Genomic DNA, 19,177 nt, shown 5'->3' on the forward strand with positions numbered 1-19,177 from the left:
CACTCTTACCTCTCAGTAGCAGAGTGTTTACCATTTTAGAAATTAAATGATTCCTTTTGGTTTCTGTGATGATCATCATTAGAATCAAAGTCTCATAACAAAGGAAGAACTCCAGATTTCTTTTTTTTCAATATTCCTATTATACTTTTGACAGAAGTGACCTTGCCAGGCAACATTTTCCCCCATGATTTTTGCTTTCTTTATATTTTAGTGTCACTGGGGAGGGGGGTGCAAACAAGTACAGTACATTAAAGCTAATACATCACCACCTGTCAATGACTCCTTCCCCTTGGTACCCCTTTACCTTGCTGATTGAAAACATTCAGTCCCCAAAGCTTATAGTTGAGTTGGAGGAAGCTAAATGATGTATTCCTAAGCTCTTAACATATTGCCTTGTGTAAATGGCCCATTTGAGTATTTTAGAAATCAAATGGGAGAGAAAAGAATATTGAATGCCCTGAAAAGATTAACACCTGTTTCCAGTCTTCAGAAAAACTGGAGCATGCTGTATATAACCATTTACTCTCTCATGTCGAGACATTTTATTCAAATTTTCAATTCTATATGCAAAGCATCCACATGTTTATGGGTTTGCTTCTCTACAGGATTCCACACAAAACTTAGAAGATGGAGAAGTTATGAATGGTGTGCAGACAGAACTACTGACATCACCGAAAATTAAGGATGCACTGAGGTATTCTCTTCATGTGAATGGAATATTTTCTTTCAATTCAATGTTTGTCCCTTTAATAGTTCATAGATGTTTTATTTTTTTTAGGAAGGATGAAGATGATTAGAATAGTGGAATGAACTCTATCACTATTCTAAAATTACTTAATTACTCTGTTCTTTCATTTTCTCTATATGATATGAGAACTTCTGGACAAACATATACAAATGAACCTCCATCCTTCCAACTCTGCTGCAACCTGGATTTCATAATTGCATTTGCTTTCTCTTGGAACAGCTGTTTAAAGTATACCTTTCAGAGTTCAATTTGGTTGAGTGTTTTACTTTGATGTTAACTCTTTGAGTATTGCTTTGCATTGTATTTTAACTATTTTGCAATATTTTATTCGATGTATATAAAATGAAACCAGCCAATCAACCAAGATTTTTCATAGTTTTAATGTAACATTATATGAAGCCAGTTGCTCTCGTGTTTACCAGTACTTCTTTTCTCGGCACTAATTTCCAGTTCTGCCCTAGCTACTATCTGGGTTCAATTTCCAGCCCTGCTGCTTACTGGTTCTAATTGCTTAGTCAAGTCACTCATCTGTCATTGCCTTCATTTCTGGTCTGTAAAATAAATAATAATAAATCCATTAGAGGATTGGTATAAAGACTAAATGAATTAATATATGTAAAGCACTTTAAACAGTGCCTAGGTCAGAGTAAGCCCTGTGAGTATTTGCTACTGTTGCTACCACTATAATGTAATTATCATTGTCTGTATTACTATTATCATTACTACCATCATGATTAGTATCGTATTTTAAGTTGCTTTAAATTTTGCATAAGGGAAGGAATTCCATACTTAATAGATGCGTGGCTTTAGCACTAGAAGGTGATGCTTCTGAAGTTGATGGTCACTCATTCATTTAGCCAACAGATTCCTTTAATTCCGTGCGGTTACTAATGAGTGCCAAGCATTTTACATGGCATTGGCTTTTAAAATATATGTGACCATCCTTCATTATTCTGCCTCACTGTGGATTTTCCTCAAACTTATAGTTGATAGCCATGTGAAATTGTTACTCTTTATATAGGTTGTTTCTTTGACTAATGAGCTGCACGATAATAAAAATTTGGTACCGAAAATCTCCAGGGCAATGTCTTTTTAGAAGCTTGATAAGATTGTTTTTGGAGGTAGGCATAATGAGTGTAATACTCTTAATTCTGTTTGACTTTAATTTCACTTTTTGTAATGTTTGCCTTTTGAAGTTTGCTAACATCTTGGCTAAATGTTATGTGGATAGCTGTCATAGAGCAAACACATTGTGCGGTTTAGGGCTGCAGGAATAAATTAACTAAGCTTTTGCTAGGTATGAGGAATTGAGACAAATGGAGTTTAGGAATTTAAAAAAAGAATATTCTTTAACTAAAAATATATCAATACACGCTTTCACATGAGTTATATCATTACCTCTAGTAGGCTAAGGAAGTACCAAGTTTAGAACAATTAACTTCTAGAGACCCAATCTGCATCCATAACTCCTTTCCCCAAATCTTTTGACTTCAGTGTTACCTGTTTTGTGCACCTTCTCAGGTGCGAAGGATCTTAACAACATGGAATGTATAGCTAGCAGGAGAAACTTGGAGGTAGCAGTTCTAGGAAAAGACACTGGTTTAGCTGGTATGGAATGATGAAGAAGCAGCTGAAGAGAAATTATGAAGCCATTTAAAGCTGAGTTATTTGGTCAGCATTCTCCAATACAGGTCTTAGAACCAAACAGCATATTTGTTAACTAGATGACTGAATGGATAAAATGCCCTGATCCATAAATCATAAACATAACTATTAGCTGCTTTCCCATTAACACAAACATCTTTATTTACAGAAAAAAAATGACAAATAGACTACCCTCTAAGTGTCATCTGTCTCTGATGAAGCACCATTCAATTTATTTTGATCTTAAGAAGACAACGAAACAAGAGGTGTCTAGTGGGTGAATTTTCTTATATGTAAAATTACACCTTAGCTTCTCTTTAAAGAGCAAGTGGTGGATGCCAGAGACCTTCACCTCATTCCTAATTTCTATCTTGTTCCTGACCTGACCTTATTTCTTGACACTCCCCCACACTTGCCTCCTTCAGACTTGCCTCTTTTTTCAAGCTTAAAACGGCCCTCACCTTTTATCCCCTCTTCTCCTTTGCCTCTAATATCCATTCATTAAGCAAATTATTGGCAGAGCCCATCTGAGAATATCTTGAGCCTTTCCCCATGTTTTTGTGCTATTTTCCTATAATCAGTGCTCAAGCATTATTACCTGTCAGATAGATTCTCGCAAAATTTACTAATTCCTTTCTCCAGTACCAATCTCTCCCATTATCTAATTGATCACACATATCACCACCACTTATATATAACTAACCACAGCATTTATCACAGTGCCCCTTCATTCTAAAACCTTTAGCAACTCCATTTCTACAACATTTAGTGTGAATTTTTCAGCGTCAAATTTGACATGTCATTCTGAGATTTGATCTCAAACTAATGGTTCAACCTTATCTCCTACCCATCACAATCAGTCAGTTGACCTATCTTTCTCTTACCTCCTCTCCTTCTGTTTCGCTCACTCTTTCTATCTTCCCTTCCTTCGTCCCCTCTGACCCCCAATTTGTGTGCCCACAACATACTGCTTCACGGTCTCAGTGCAGAATTGTGTGCACGCCCTGTCTACTCCCTTGCTAACTCTTTGGATTGAAGATATATTTGCCCTGCTCAGTTCCATCTCAAATGCAACCTCCTCTCAGAAGATTTTCCTGGTCCCAGTTTTCCTTTCTGATTCGGTTTCCTCTTTCTCTGAATCTCATGAGAAAGTGCCCCCGATTTGAAAAACGTCATAGTGGTTTAAAACCACTGATCTGGAATGCAGTAAGTTCCAATTTGAGGCCTGACTACCTTGTATGACTGGCTTAATGTTGGACAAGTGATTTAGCCTCTCTAAGGATCAGTTTACTTAGCTGTAACATGGAAGTGACGTAAGCATTTATACATTTGATGTGAGTACATGTTATAATACCAAGAATGCAACCAGCACAGGCACCCCAAGTTAGAGCTTGCTTACTTTCACTGAGAACATGCTACTGTTACTACTACTTCTGTTTTATTGCTTTGTATTCTTCTTTTTATTACCTTTTCTTAACCTGCCTCCTAGATTATGAACTCCTCAGGCTCTTTGTTTTTTCCTTGCAGAACTTCCCCATTGGAACTACTCACTATTTGTTGAATTCAAGTGAATTAAGTGAATTCCACTACCATCAACAGCAAATTCTTTGTTAGATGTTTACTCAGTATATTTGCATTAACAGAACATTTACATCAGGTGGGCTTCAGTCTCATATGCAAGCTGTTCTGGGATGTGCATCTCTGGACTCCATCACTCACTCCCTTGTATATGATGGACTGGGCATCAGTCCCTAAAGGCCACCAACCGCTGCCTTCTATCCACCTATTACAGCCTCCGTCTTCTCTCTCACTGTCAGCAGTCTAATCGTGAAGAAAGGTTCCTCAGCCCTAAAGTATTTACAGATTTATTTAAAAAGTCTTACAAAGGAAATAAGTTGAGAAAAATTGTAAAGCCTGAAATAGGTTATTCCTTTTTAATCCATAAGCTTACTTGTTCCCTCAGAACATTCTAATAATCATACTAATAACTGATAGTTATTGGTCCCCTTGTATATAGCAGATACTGATATATGATGTATATGTTAGCTTCTCTATTTTTTTTCTTTAAAACTAACAACTCTACTAGAGATTTATCTTAATTTCCCATTATACAAATAAGGAAACATGCTTTTGGTCGTAGTTTAAATTATTTACTCAGACACTTGACTTAACATCACCACTAGGATTGACTTGCTGTCTAACTTCACAAGTGAATCATGATTTCCTTCTGAACCAAACTGTCTCCCCATCCCTCCCCCAAGTCCAGTCTCCTCCCTACTCTAAGCGAGTGGCCTCACTGAGTTAAATCATTGTACTGTTAAAAATGCTGTCTATTTGCCTGGAGTGAAGAAATTAGACCTACAGACTCCTGCAGCTCCTGTTGTATCCTCTCCCTCAAGCTGGACTCCTCTCCTCATGGTGGAACCAAAGGCAACGCTTTCCATCTAGTTCTTGCAGAGCAGCTCATTTGTAACCACTGATTCTGCATCTCCTCCCATCATTTTGTTCTAACGTCTTACATAGGTAGCAGCTGGTTCCAGTGATTATTGAATCAGTTTTGTCAACTGGATCTTAGAATGTTTATCTTGTTAACACTTTTGGACTTAATGCTTTGTAACTACCTGCTTCTGTTTAAGTTTGTCATAGGAACCTGTGTGGACTTAGCTATTTTGACTGTAGTGAAATCTTCTGACTTTTACTTAACTGAAGTATTTTCATTTACCCCACAGTTCATTTTTTGTCTGTTTTCACAAGTAGCATCCAATCCTGTTTTCCTTCTACTGCTAGAATATCCCTTTCATCTTATTTTCTACATTTTCCACTCTTAGCCCTCCCCCAATCCTATCTAATAAAAGACAAAAAGGGTAATTAACCGTACCTCCACTATGCTTCCCATTGGCTAATTAGGGCGATATGCAAATTAACTGCCAACAAAGAGGGCAGTTAACCGCCAACAAAGATGGCGGTTAATTTGCATACGTAGGCACAATGATGGGAGGCAAAAGGGGAAGGACGGAAGAACAGTGATCCGAAATCCAGGCAGCAGGCAAGAGCCGGGGGGATGCCGCCTTGCCTGTGGCCCCATGATCGCATGGCGATCGAAGGGAGAGAGAGCCACATTGGAATCGGAGAGCCAGGGAATAGGCGAGGTGGCACCCTGGCACCCTATCACCTGACATGCAAAGGTTGGGGATGAAATGATTTTCCCAAAAACATCTGCAAGTATCCTGGGGAAGGCATCACTGAAGAGTTCACAACAACTCTCTTACTTGGCAAGGAAGAAAACAGTTGGCAACGGAAGCAATTCCTTACATCAAAGTTAAGGTCCCTCTGAGTAAAAAAGAATATTGCCAACGTAAAGGAGGGAGCAGTCAAAAATAATAGGTTCTCATGACTTCCACTGAAGTTTGAGCATATAACAGAGTCAAAACGAACATACAAATTAAAACAGACAGTGGGCATTCAAATGACCGAATCAACTGTCACTGTTGGTCCCAATAGCAGCAATGCTTATGTGATAATATAATTTGACAAACATACAGAACAAGTCACATGATAAGAGAAGTTCAGCTTCTAAAGTAAATTGAATATGTTCTTTAAAAATTCTCATGTCCTCCCCTCTGACTATAATTCTTAATTTTCCAATCAGAAAATTACCCAGGTGATCCAGTAACATGTAGAAATCCAGTAACCTAACTTATTTAAAAAAAAAAAAATCCCAACCATTTTTAAAAATATTTAAATTGATATTTTAGGGTTAAAATTATAGAAGATATTTAGATCCAAATATATTTTCTGAATAGAAAATATTTCAGTTTTTGATTTAAAAAAAAAAAACATAAAAAAATATAAGTGACACATTTTCCCAAGGAACTCTGCATTAGTACCTTGCCCTCTAACTTTCTTCAAATTAAGAGAATCTATGGAGTTCCCTATCCTGCACAAGTTTTAATGAAAGAAAATAAGACTAAGAGCATCAAATACATGTTTTCTTATTTACAAACATATATACTCTTCTCTCTCTCTCTCTCTCTCTCTCTCTCTCTCTCTCTCTCTTTAAAATATATTCTTCCTGATTCAGAGAGGAAGGGAGAGGGAGAGAGATAGAAACATCAATGATGAGAGAGAATCATTGATCGGCTGCCTCCTACACGCCCTGTACTGGGGATCAAGTCCACAACCTGGGAACGTGACCTGACCTGGAATCAAACTGTGACTTCCTGGTTCATAAGTCGATGCTAAACCACTGAGTCACACCGGCCGGGCTCAATTCTTATTTATAAATTCATTCCAAGGACATATACAGCTTGAAAAGCTTTGGAAGTAGTTTCAAAAAAACTAGCTTTTAAGTAACAGGAAAACAGTTATAGAAGAAAGTTTAAATTAAAAGAAAAAAATTGTTTTAATTTATTCAAGAGTGGGAACATCCTCCATGAAAATGTGTACCTTGACTGTGGATGGCTGGGTGGCCTTATCACACCTTAGGAATTCAAATGCTTTTTACAATGAAAAGAAAGAGAGTTTCATCTCATTTCTCTCCCAGTGTAGATGTCTGTCAATAGAAGGTGGACATCAATAAAAGGAGGGGCTTGCACAATCAATCCAGAAAGTCAGCAATCTATGAATAATCCAGAACCGAGTATTTATCTCCTCTGCCTCACACCCTCCCTCCCAGCCAGTGAGCAAGATAATTACTCTCTATTCAAGATAAGTGACCCCCAGTCACAGTGGCCCAATGCTGACATACAAAGCATACAAATAATTCTCACTCTGGCATAAAAGTGACAACTTTCTTGGAAGAAAAGCAGATACTTTAAATTTCTCAAAGTCTTCCTGAAACATTTTTTTAAAGTAATTTTTACTTCTTTAGAAAAAATGCATACATGGCAAACCATCTGTAATAAAAGGCCCATTCTAGAAAATTTTACCTGGTCCTACTCATATCTGCAATCATAACCATATTTACAGACAAATATATCTATACTAATAAAAGAGTAATATGCTAATTAGACTGGGAGACCTTCCAGATGTTCTTCTGGACAAAGCCATGGTGGCGGGGCCGAGGTAGAGGCAGTTAGAGGCCAAGAGGGGAGGGCAGTTGTGGGTGATCAGTCTGGTGGGGGGCGGGGCCATTGGGGGTAAACAGACCAGTAGGGGGGCCAGTTAGGGGCAAGCAGACCATCAGTGGGGCAAGCCGGCAGGCAGAGTGGTTAGAGGCAATCAAGCAGGCAGGCAGGTGAGCGGTTAGGAGCCAGCAGTCCCAGATTGCGAGAGGGATGTCCGACTGCTGGTTTAGGCCAGATCCCTGTAAACTGGCAGTAGGACATCCTTCAAGGGGTCCCAAATTGGAGACTGTGCAGGCCAGGCTGAGGAACACACCCTCCCCCGTGCACGAATTTCGTGCACCGGGCCCCTAGTCTATATATATAAAAGCCTAAGCGACTGAATGGCTGAACGACCAGTCAACCAGTCACTATGATGCAAACTGACCACCAGGGGGCAGATACTTAACGCAGGAACTGCCCCCTGGTGGTCAGTGTACCCCACAGTGGCAGTGCTGCTCAGCTGACGGAACGGGCGCTGGACGCAGGGCTCACAGATGGCCATCACAACCTAGAGACCACAGCGGAGCGGCAGTGAGCCTACCAAGAGGCGGCGGCATGCACAGTGGAGCCCGGATGAACAGGAGCAGCAGGCGGCATTGGACTGCTGGTTTTGGCCCGATCCCCACAGGCTATGCCAGGGGTGGGCAAACTTTTTGACTCGAGGGCCACAATGGGTTCTTAAACTGGACTGGAGGGCCGGAACAAAAGCATGGATGGAGTGTTTGTGTGAACTAATATAAATTCAAAGTAAACATCATTACATAAAAGGGTACAGTCTTTTTTTTTTTTTAGTTTTATTCATTTCAAACGGGCCGGATCTGGCCCGCGGTCTGTAGTTTGCCCACGGCTGGGCTATGCCAAGGGACCCCACTGGTGTATTCGTGCACCGAGCCTCTAGTACATAAATAAATGTGTGCATATCCTGCTCACTGGTCCCTGAACTCTATTCTGTAACTTACCTAAACAAATAGCTTTGATAGCTATTTTCACTCTATGAGGTACTGTGTCCAGCTCTACTTGCTGTGTTTATCTTCCACGAATGGTGTATAGAGAGATTTCTATGGAACTCTATCAAATTTATATAATACCGAGGTTTGGGTTTTTAAAAAATAAATAAAAATATATGTACTAATCTCTGAGGCCCCCTTTTTAAAAATGCTTTTCTTTCTGTCTTGAAATGAAAAACAGATAACAATTTATAAAGAGCATGGTGGGCCATGGTATGCATAAAACTTACAATGCTTGTCTATATTAACTAGATCAAATTCCCTGTAAGAGCCTGCATATTACAGTCAACAGAATTGAAAGTCTTGTTTGTTTCTAATATAAAAATATTTTCATCGTAGTAATATAACAGTTGTCAAATATCCCTCAAGCCAAAAATTGTGCTGTCCTGTATAAAAATAACATAAAAGTTCATTCTGAATTGTTGAAAAATAAAATCTTATAAAGTAGAAGTGAAACTTAAAAAAAATGCGTCCCCCAAAAAAGTTTTAGTTTTTAAGACAAGATTGATTACTGTAACAGATTATAAGATTTACTTTATTAAGTGAATGTAAAAATACAGGACTAATAAAGAGCAGACATCAGTGTGACACATAGAACTTAAGTTTACACAGGGGTTTTGAGGGAGGTAGAGAAATATTTGCAAAAGAGAAAAAATGAGAATCCATAAAGGCATTCTAAAACTTCTTAAGCTGAAATCTTGAAGTCTATACTAGACTAAACACTTGCATTCCAAAAACCTTTATATAATACATACGAGTGCCATCTATCAGCATGTGTGTACTTAATACATTTATTAGGAAAGATAAGTGTTATGGTCTAAGGGCAAAACTATAAAAGTACATCATAAAGGTTGAGATAAAGTTTCAATGGTTAAATGAGATTTTAGTCTCTGTTTTTAAAAGTCTTTAAAACAATACCGTAACCTTAGAATGTGAATGTTTTGGTTTAGTCTTCCTCAAATACCTCCAAAAGCACTATATATATCTGTTATTATATAAAAATGATTGCCTTGTGGTCCATTAAAAGCTATATAACATTCTCTGCCCACCAAACAATTTTTATTCATGACTTATAATGCATTCCTTTACCTCGTATTTTATGTACATATATTCATATAATGTCCATATTCTCACACAGAGAGTACAGAAAAGAATCTATTTTATCCTATGATATTATTACTCTAAGATTTGTTTTGTTTCTACCTTTTATTCCAAGCCTCTGCTATAACCTGCTTGACTGAACAAGTTTTAAATATATCAGCAATATCTGAGCAAAACTCATCTGAAATTTATTATCAGCTTTGAAATTCCATCATATTCCACAAATGTTGGAAAGTGACATGCTCTCCTTTTTTTTGCCGTTTTTAATGATAATAGGTTTGCAATGAAAACACATTAAAAAATAAGCCTAATCCTCTGATGAGAATATATTTAATGTATTTATTTTAGATTGCTGATAATTTAGAGAATATTTCATGCAGAGAGTTCATTAGGCATTTGCTGTCTTAATGCTGTTCTCAACTTTCCAGCAAGGAGCCAAATTTCACCATTTTCAATTTGGAGCAGGAATGCATTTGTAGCAGCTGTATCTCTTAATTTGACATCTAGTTTCAGGTCATTTTCATGTAAATAGAAAACAATAGAAACCTGCTTACAATTTCCATAACTGGGATGTTTGCTTCAACTTTATCATTTTTCCTCTGGCAACTTTATTTTCTCTCTCTGGGATTAAAAGAGCCAATAATTGCTCACGGTTATTATTTCCCATCTATATAAAAACGTGTTAGTTCCACATTTTATTACTCAAAAGCTCCCAGGGTCTTCTACATTTCAGTCATACACACTATCTGTTAATGTTTCTAGCTCCTCCTCTCCTTAATCTGGAGTAGGTTAGGCGGGTCAGGCTTTCGATTTCTTTCTGTAATACATTTTCTCCAGGCTTTATAACTTCTTTTCTGCCTCTAAAAAACATACAGAGGTGAAAATTTGGAATTGTTCCATTGAATACAACTGTTGCCTTATTAAAAGGCAACTTTAAATTTTGATTTATAATGCTTTGGACATGCCTATATATATTACCAACTGTGGCTTCACAGTTGTAAAATCTAATTCTATGCGTTTTCTATTAAATACATATTTTATTTCATTTTTCCTCTTTTTTGGGGGAAATCATACTTTATGATTATGCATAGCTGTTCTTAGTTCTATGTATTTTATCATCTATACAGTAATTTTCAAGTGTGTCTCAATGGGGAAAATTTTTATTTTTTTTGTACATCCTTTTAAATATGTTGATTTATGTAGATTAAGTAGGAAGTTATTTTTGTAGGTAGTCATTTCCATTTGTTCCTCTTCTAGGAGAAAAAATAAGAAATCAGAAACTCTTTGAAGCATTTTATTTCCCAAATCTTCTGAACATTATCAGTAAATCATGCACTCCTTTGGTTTTATCTCTGCTGTTAAATTTATAGAAGTTGATATAATCTTAAAATCATTTTTTTAATGTGCTTCATCTGTATTTTTTTAGCAGAGACTCATCTATGTTCTTTTTTTCTGCCCCAGTGATATGACCAGAACAGTGGAGATTTCTGCGGAAGGAGGCCCCCTGGGAATACATGTCGTGCCCTTCTTTTCTTCTCTGAGTGGAAGGTAAGATGCTTTACTTCTATCAGGAGTTCCTGCTAATGGAAACCTTGTCAAGACCAGAGCTCATTTGCCCAAACATTTCTCAGAAGAGGATTAAGTGTGTATCTTTGTTATTCAGATGGACACCTCAAGATAATACTTCTGTTGGCCAAGTAGGTGTTAGAAAGAAAATGAAATAATTTGTTTCTAAGATGCAATGGAAAAGAAAAAAAATCAATGACACTTCCTGAATTTACAATTAATTCTGAAGTGCTTTCTTAATGTATTCTTATCAGTAATATGTAGTAAACAAAATCCTTAGAAAAGATTTTAACATATTGTTAGATGAATATTGCAACTGAATTTTTTAATGTTCTAAAATACACTTCAACAAATGAAAATAGTAATTCCAAACTGATATTTTCTGATATTCCTCAGGAATATAGACTTTAGAATAATAAATAATATAACATATCTAATCATATCAAAAGCTGTGTATATTCTGATGACGTTAGCTATAGTAGCAAAATGTCATCATGCTAGTTACTTAAAAAAATAAAATATGATCATTTATAAATAACTTACCATATCCTTTTAAAATTTTACACTGGCGAATGTTAATTTAGATTGTGTCAGCATTTCTTGAAAATACTGTCTACCCAATTGGATACTGATGGAAATTAAATGTGTACCCGAAAGCTAATATTAATACTGTTATAACAACCATACAAAACTAGTATTAGATATTATGTCACTTTTCAACAAGATACTGCCTTTAGATTTCTATTGACAAGGACTCTCTAAAACTTAAAAGAAAATCAATATTTCATATGACATGATTTTAAGTAGTTTGCTATATTTGTTTTCTTAAATTAAATGCATCATCAAAAAGGCACAACACTTTATTTCAGCTTAGGAGAGACCAAAGAGTAGAAAAGTCAGTTGATTTTCTCAAGGTCGTACAAAATCCAGATCTCCAGACTTGCTCTCACTCCATTGCTCTATCTAAAATAGAACTTTTCCCAAAGGTTATATAGTATTAATTTACTGGTTCTGAATATTTATTCAATTCAGGCTGCCATATAGCAGGAAGAGCAGGTTTAGGCCTGATATTTTGGTTGGCATCGTTTTCAGCAGGTAGCCATCTGCTACCTGTAATTGCAAAGTCATCACCTTTTTTTTTCTGCAAATAACAGCTGATGCCAAGCTGTTGCCGGAATGGATGCTCCTGAAAAAGAAATGAACTGAAAAACGGTTGGCTCTTATTGTCTCATTTCCTGTATGTGTTAATAAGGGTGTTTATAAATGTTCCGGGTGATGGCACAGGACAAGCGGAGGCTGTTTCTGATAGACAGGGAGAGTATTTACCCAGTTGTCCTGAGAAAGTCTAATGGCTTTTGGCAGAAGTGCAGCGGTAGAGCTTTGTGAAATACCAGAGGGGTTACAGTACAGGCCCTTTAGCTTAATGAAGCTGGAGTAGAACGCAAGATCATCCCAATGTCCAAATCGTGAGGGAATATACAATGTGATCATCATCATACTTCATTTTCAGTGGTTTGGAAAACAGGTTGACCCTCTAGACCAGCAATCACCTTCTCTCACTTCAAATGAGGAAAACTCACTGGAGTTTATTGATTTCCTCCCTTCTCCCTCCTAGTTCTGACTTCTCTAGCATAAGCCTCCTAGAATAGTGGGAAGAAGTTTGGACTTGGATTCAGAACACTTGGATTTGAATCGCGGCGTTCTCTTTTAATAACTTTGAGCAAGTCCCCTCAATTTGCCTCTTGTGAATACCTATTTCACATCAAGGTTATGAGGATTAAATGACATTAAAAATGGGAAGGCCCCTTGTAAAACACACACCATATGAATGTGTAAATGGTCATTATTATTATTATTTTGACTAAAACAGAAAAGCTTAGTTCAACAATGAACTTTTATAAGTTCATGGTCAACTGTTCAGTAACTTAGTGAAATAGTTGTGTAACTTTTTTCTGCTATCCACTAGTATTATAGAAAGGAAATTTAATTTAAAAACATAAAAAAATAGTATGGACGTGGAGACATGAGCCAATAAAAGTTAAGAAGTAATGAGTACAGGCTGAAAAAGCACACTTAACTCAACCCATGTGTCTACATGTAACTGGGTATAGAGCGTGTCAGACAAGTGTCTGACTTCATAATGCCATATGGTTTCACTGTGAGAGGGGGTGGGGTGAGCTAAGGTCAGAGTGGTATACTTAGTTCTTAATTTCCTTCCATTTATTGGTTTGTGTCATTATTTTAAATTAGAATTTACATTTAGTTATTTACTAGGACTACTGTAATTGGCTTTGCCTCCAATTTTTTTTTTTAGAAAAATACTGCCACACCTGTTGTTGAATTAGAAACCTAATCTAAGCTAGAACACCCTGAGTACAATATAGTGGCTGTTGTATTAGATAAAGCCTCAATAGATTCATTGGCTATCACAGCACAGGGTGCTAAATGCTGCTTGTATGGAGGACTATTGGCTTGCACAGTAAAACACAAACAAACAAACAATATATATATATATATATATATATATATATATATATATATATATAGAAAAAACTGAGTTTTGGCAGGTAAAAAACAATGTAATTTTATTTTTTTAAAACTCAATGTGGTTTTGTTTTATAATTAAAGTCATTGAATCTCTTTGATTTTTAGTAAATAACAATACTGTAGCTCAGTTTCATAGGAAGGACAGCTAAATATGAGAGAGAAGAAGGAAGGGATGGGTCAAGAGAGACACAATGTGAGAAGAACTGATGTTTAGATCAGAATGCTAAGCTGGGAGCGTGGTGGAGGCCATGTGATGCAGTGGGAAGAATGGAAGGCGGCCAGGGAGAGGGTGGGTTGGTGCCTGAATGATTCTCAGAAGACCAAGGAGCAATTGCTACCCCTCTGATTCTTCGGGACTATGGATTTCAGCCTCCTTTATCACTGCTCATTAATGCAAATTAACCTGTTTATCTCAGCTTATAACTCCTCGACAGCATTAATCATTATATCCTGAGAGTCTTGGTCTCAAATGAGACAGCTAATGCAGCCCACCAGCGTGGGGCAAAGTGGGTTATGAGGGATTCTTTTCTGAGTCTCTCATACTCTGCATGAAATCAAACTGGAGGAATCCATTCCTTCCAAGGAACAGAGAGGCAGGAATGGTTTGCCAGGGACCAAACTCATAAAATCAGTCAGTTTTACATTTTACCAAAATTACCTCTGACACATGGCTTTTAGAGTTGGGCTTATACTGTCAATAAATTTTTCATGGAGAGTTAGGTTATTTAGATCAGCAAGGGTCACATAGCATGCTCCAGCTGTAAAATGCCAGCTACATTGCAACCCAGTGGCCTGAAAGAATTAATTCATCTCCCAAAATGTGAAATTAAATCCTACGGAGTAGCATTACATGACTGATGATGTACCGAATTAAATTAAAGGAAGACTTGAATGCTTGCTAAAAAAATATCACTTACATAAACTAGTTTAGAACCACATGTGAGTCTCCTAATGGATCATGTTATTGTGAGTCCACCATAACAAAACTCCAAAATGTGAACTCTCAGAGAGTTGTTGAATTTAGGAAAGAAACACTAGTTTGTTCTATTTCTTTACTTTTATATTTTTGCATGTCCAAGAGTTCAACTTTTAATATTATGTTAGATTAAGGTAGGATTAGTGCCTTAAAGATTTTCATTTGAATCTCAGATCCTTTATCAAATAGCAACCTTGGCCCCTGTCCTCCTCCGCACAGAATGAGGTTAAATTACTAACCTACTGGAACTAGGGAGTGAAGTGTAACACCTCAGCACACACTGGGCCTGTGACCCTGGGCCTTCCCTGAATGGGGGGTATGACTGTTTGCAGTTCTCTCTCTTGCATCCGCATACTGTATCCATCCAATATGTTTTCAGTAGAGATCTCAGTGTCACTGCTGTGCTTCTCCTGCTGCCATCTTGAGATGACATGTGCTCATTCAGCCAGCTGAGGCCCTGGCAGCAGAGGCTCCACTTTGTGGCTGTTCCAAACAGAAAGAGGGGTTTTCTCCTCTATTTTTATTAGTGGCAGCCCTTTGTCCATGGCTGACCCTATTATTCACCCATAAAGTGTGCTCATAATCTTATTTAGATTTGAGATGTAATACAGAGGGGCTGTAAAATAGCCCTCGAGGCCCCTATAGAAGGAGATGACAAAGAAAAACAAGAGGACCAGGGAAGAGGAGATGGCAGCTTCTCCACACCCAGAAAATTCCTTGTGGAGAAGGTCTTTCTCACTCTGGGCTACAGCTAGTTACCCTGACATGCCACAAGGAGCAGGGAAATCCTCAAAAGAGAAAAATCTATAATAGACATGAATTTAATATCTTCTAGTTTTCTATGTAGTTACTACTGATATGTAATAGATTTACACACACCTATCTATATATATGTATATAAAAAAGCCCAGCGACCAGAACAGTGGAATGACCAGAACAACCAGAATGACCGATGGCTATGATGCGCACTGCAGCAGTCAACCAGCTTGATCCGGGCCCTGATCGCCCGCCCTCCCCAGCCAGCCCAGCCCCTGATCCGCCACCAACACCCGATTGTGGGTGAGGCCAGTTGGCCAACCACCGACGGCCCTTCCCCCATGCTGGCCCAGCCCAATGGGCTCCCATCGGGGCGGGCTGGCTGGACCCCACCCGTGCATGAATTCGTGTACCAAGCCTCTAGTCTATATATATAAAAGCCTAAGTGACCAGTTGATCAGTCACTATGATGCATACTGACCACCGGGGGCACACACTCAATGCAGACGCTCAATGCAGGAGCTGCCCCCTGGTGCTCAGTGCACACCCACAGAGGGATCCCCACTCAGATGACCAGGATGAGCAGGAGCAGTTCCTCCCTGGCCACCTGCCACTCCGCCCACTACTACAATTTTGGGGGATATTGGATGCTGATTTCAGCCTGATCCCTGCGGGCCATGCTGAGGGACCCCACCGATGCACAAATCCATGCCCCGGGCCTCTAGTATACATATAAAATTCAATCCCTATCTTTCTATTGCTATAGTTCTTTCGCTTTCCTTTCTTTTCCAGTTCCCTCCCTTCCTGACTTTAAGCCACAACCACAAAGCACCAGGAGCCACCAGGTGTCCTCTCTGAATCCAGAGTGGTTGAAATTTCAGGCACCTCTTCCCAAAGCCCTGCCTTCCTCGCACCACTGCCTTGCTCAAAAGCGGTGTGTGGGGGTGCGGGTACCACTCCAACCATATCAGGTTAAGGCCATTGGAAAGTATTCAAGGCCCCTCCACTGGCCGCCCCATCCAGTGTTAGCTCCCACACTGCTCCTCACACAAGGCCACTTACACAAACACACAGCATCTATCCTGCCTTCTTGTTGATTCTCTCTCTCCTATCCAAATTCTACTCATTCTTCTGACCCAGTTTCACCCCACTTTCTCCCCACATCCTTCTGTGAAGGGTCTACGCTTATTGATGTGTCCAGACTTTTAATTTCTGTTTTGCTCTAAGCATGTACTGACCATTTGCCCTGGCCCTACAACCTTGTCTCATACGCCTCCTTCCTGAGCACATAGAAGACACTCAGCACATGTTTGACTCCATTAACAAATAGGACCAAACTTCCTTCTAAATGGAGCAATAAGATCTGTGCTTAAATGTTAACTTCTTAAGAGGCAAATTATTGAAACAGGCAGTAAGACTGCAAAAACATTACAATGAATAACTCATCCTCTCCTGTTACTAACCATCAAGTCGCCCCCTTGGCACTAACTGCATATTGCGGTCAGCGGTGATGCCCTCCTCCAGACCACCAGCCTGTTGTACCCTCAGCTGCACTTAGCCTCCGGAGCCCTTTCTAAGTTTCCTGCAAGCACTGGAAATGGGACTGTAGATTCATGCGCCCTGGGTAGGCATTTATGTCTATTTGTCTTGAAGGGATTTTTCTCTTTTGAGTGAGTTGTGTTTTTTGTCCTTTTTTCCCCACTTAGGATTTAAATAACAGACAGTTGCCTGAATATAAAGCATCTTTTTTTCTCCCATAAATAAAAATCAGTACTTATTTCTGAATAGTTGCAAGTGGAGAAATAATGAGCATATTATTATTCAGTTGCACTTCAACCTAAATTTTGCATTTAGGATTCTCGGACTCTTCATCCGAGGCATTGAAGAAAACAGCAGGTCCAAGCGGGAAGGACTGTTTCAGGAGAATGAGTGCATTGTAAAGATCAACCACGTGGACCTCGCAGACAAAACCTTTGTTCAGTAAGCATTCTTTTCATTGTGTTATATGCTACATGATGCCTAGAGTGTTTACAATCATTGCTGAGCTCATTATGATCAAAATTCTAGGTAAAATTTCCATCAGTTCCCTTTGAAGGACCCTAGACTACCCATTTTTAATTGCAGCTTATATTTCAGCACACGCAAAGCCCCCGACAGCCCCAGGAATGAATGGTAAACTGTGGAATGGAGCAAGCCTTCCCAGCTGGTTGTCTTTCTGGGGCATCTATAGATGGGTTTGTTTTTCCTGGGATATGGGTCAGTTAAACTGGTATTTAATGACTCTTTTCACAGACTGTTAGTTCAGCTTATTAATTAACTTACTTGGTATCAGCAGTCTTCCTTCAACTAAATATCTGTGAGTGATGTCTGTGAGGACTCACTGAATAATAGGAACAAAGGGGGGAGGGGATTAAAATACTCTCCCCCAAGAAATCATTTCTCTGTGAATGAAAATGTGATGGGAATAGGTTTGTTCACCAAAGATTTAGAAGATGTAGCAGCCTGCATGTATTTTTTATTTTTTAAATATATCTTTATTGATTTCAGAGAAGAAGGGAGAGGGAAAGAGAGATAGAAACAGCAATGATGAGAGAGAATCATTGATCTGCTGCCTCCTACACACCCCCTACTGGGGATCGAGCCCACAACCCAGGCATGTGCCCTTCACTGGAATCGAACCCGGGACCCTTCAGTCCGCAGGCCAACACTCTATCCACTGAGCCAAACCAGCTAGGGCTGCATGTATTTTTTAAATGTATGTTGGCCTTGCCTTGGGATTCTGGAGCAAGAAGAAAAGTGTGATGAATACTTCCTAGTAATCATCACCAACCTCTTGTTTCTGACCAAAATAACTCATAATATATCTTCCCTGTGGCCATTAGTTGTCAGTATACTCTGTGGAGGGAAGGGGCCAGTGGTTGTGGGTTTAGGGAGCATCAGGTTTAAGTGTGGAAGAAAAGGAAACCTTAATTGTCTATTTTTGAAAATAATGAATAATAGATAAAATTATAGTAATTATTAATAATGATATTACTGTCTTTTACAAGGACTTGATAAGTATGTAAGACAGACATTATCTTCCCTATTTTTTAGAGGTGGAAATTGGGGCTCAAAAAAATTCTGTGTGGAGTTAGTTGAGAACAGAAACTGACTCCTGATCAAGGACCTGGCCGGGAGAGTGGGGTTGTCATATGCAGTCTTCTCGCTCCTCCACTACCCACATGGGCAATTCAGTGCTTCAGAAAGATGAGGGGGGCGCAGAAGGCAGTGGGAATTATGATTCATTATTATTTGGTGTGGTTTCTGGTAACAGAGGCCTGAAATAAAAGTAGCTCATACAAGATTAACATTTATTTTTTCTAAGGAAAAAAAGTATGGAGGTGGCAGTCCAGCGTTGATGTGGTGAGTCCACCATCATCAGCGTAGCAGGCGTCTTCCCTCTTTCTGCTTTACCATTCTTCTTGTGTGGCTGCCACCTTTCCGCTGTGTCAGGCTCACAGGATGGCTGCAGGGGTTCCCTCCATCACTTCTGAGTTTCAAAAAGTAGGAAAGAGAAATGGGAGAACAAAAAAGTCTCTGCCTTCCAGATAATCCAGCTTTTCTCTACGCCTTCACTGTGTCTCACTGGCAAGAAAGGCTGGGAAGGGAGTAATGTTACCTCATCATAAGGCATAAGGAAGAAGAGGAAGAGGAAGAGGAAGGAGGAAGGAGAAGAAGAAAAAGTAGT

At 38.8% G+C, this 19,177-nt stretch overlaps 1 protein-coding gene across 1 annotated transcript in view; it reads left to right on the forward strand.

The window, feature by feature from the left end:
• Nucleotides 1–19,177, forward strand: part of PARD3B (par-3 family cell polarity regulator beta) — a 907,405-nt gene that overhangs the window by 464,708 nt on the left and 423,520 nt on the right. The window contains exons 5-7 of the mRNA XM_081095604.1: nt 606–694; nt 11,067–11,153; nt 17,305–17,430. Of these exons, the coding sequence (XP_080951730.1) occupies nt 606–694; nt 11,067–11,153; nt 17,305–17,430 (302 nt within the window). The remainder of the gene's footprint in view (nt 1–605; nt 695–11,066; nt 11,154–17,304; nt 17,431–19,177) is intronic.

Source organism: Myotis nattereri (assembly GCF_964212035.1).
Source record: "Myotis nattereri genome assembly, chromosome: 7".
NCBI classification, from domain to species: Eukaryota; Metazoa; Chordata; class Mammalia; order Chiroptera; family Vespertilionidae; genus Myotis; species Myotis nattereri.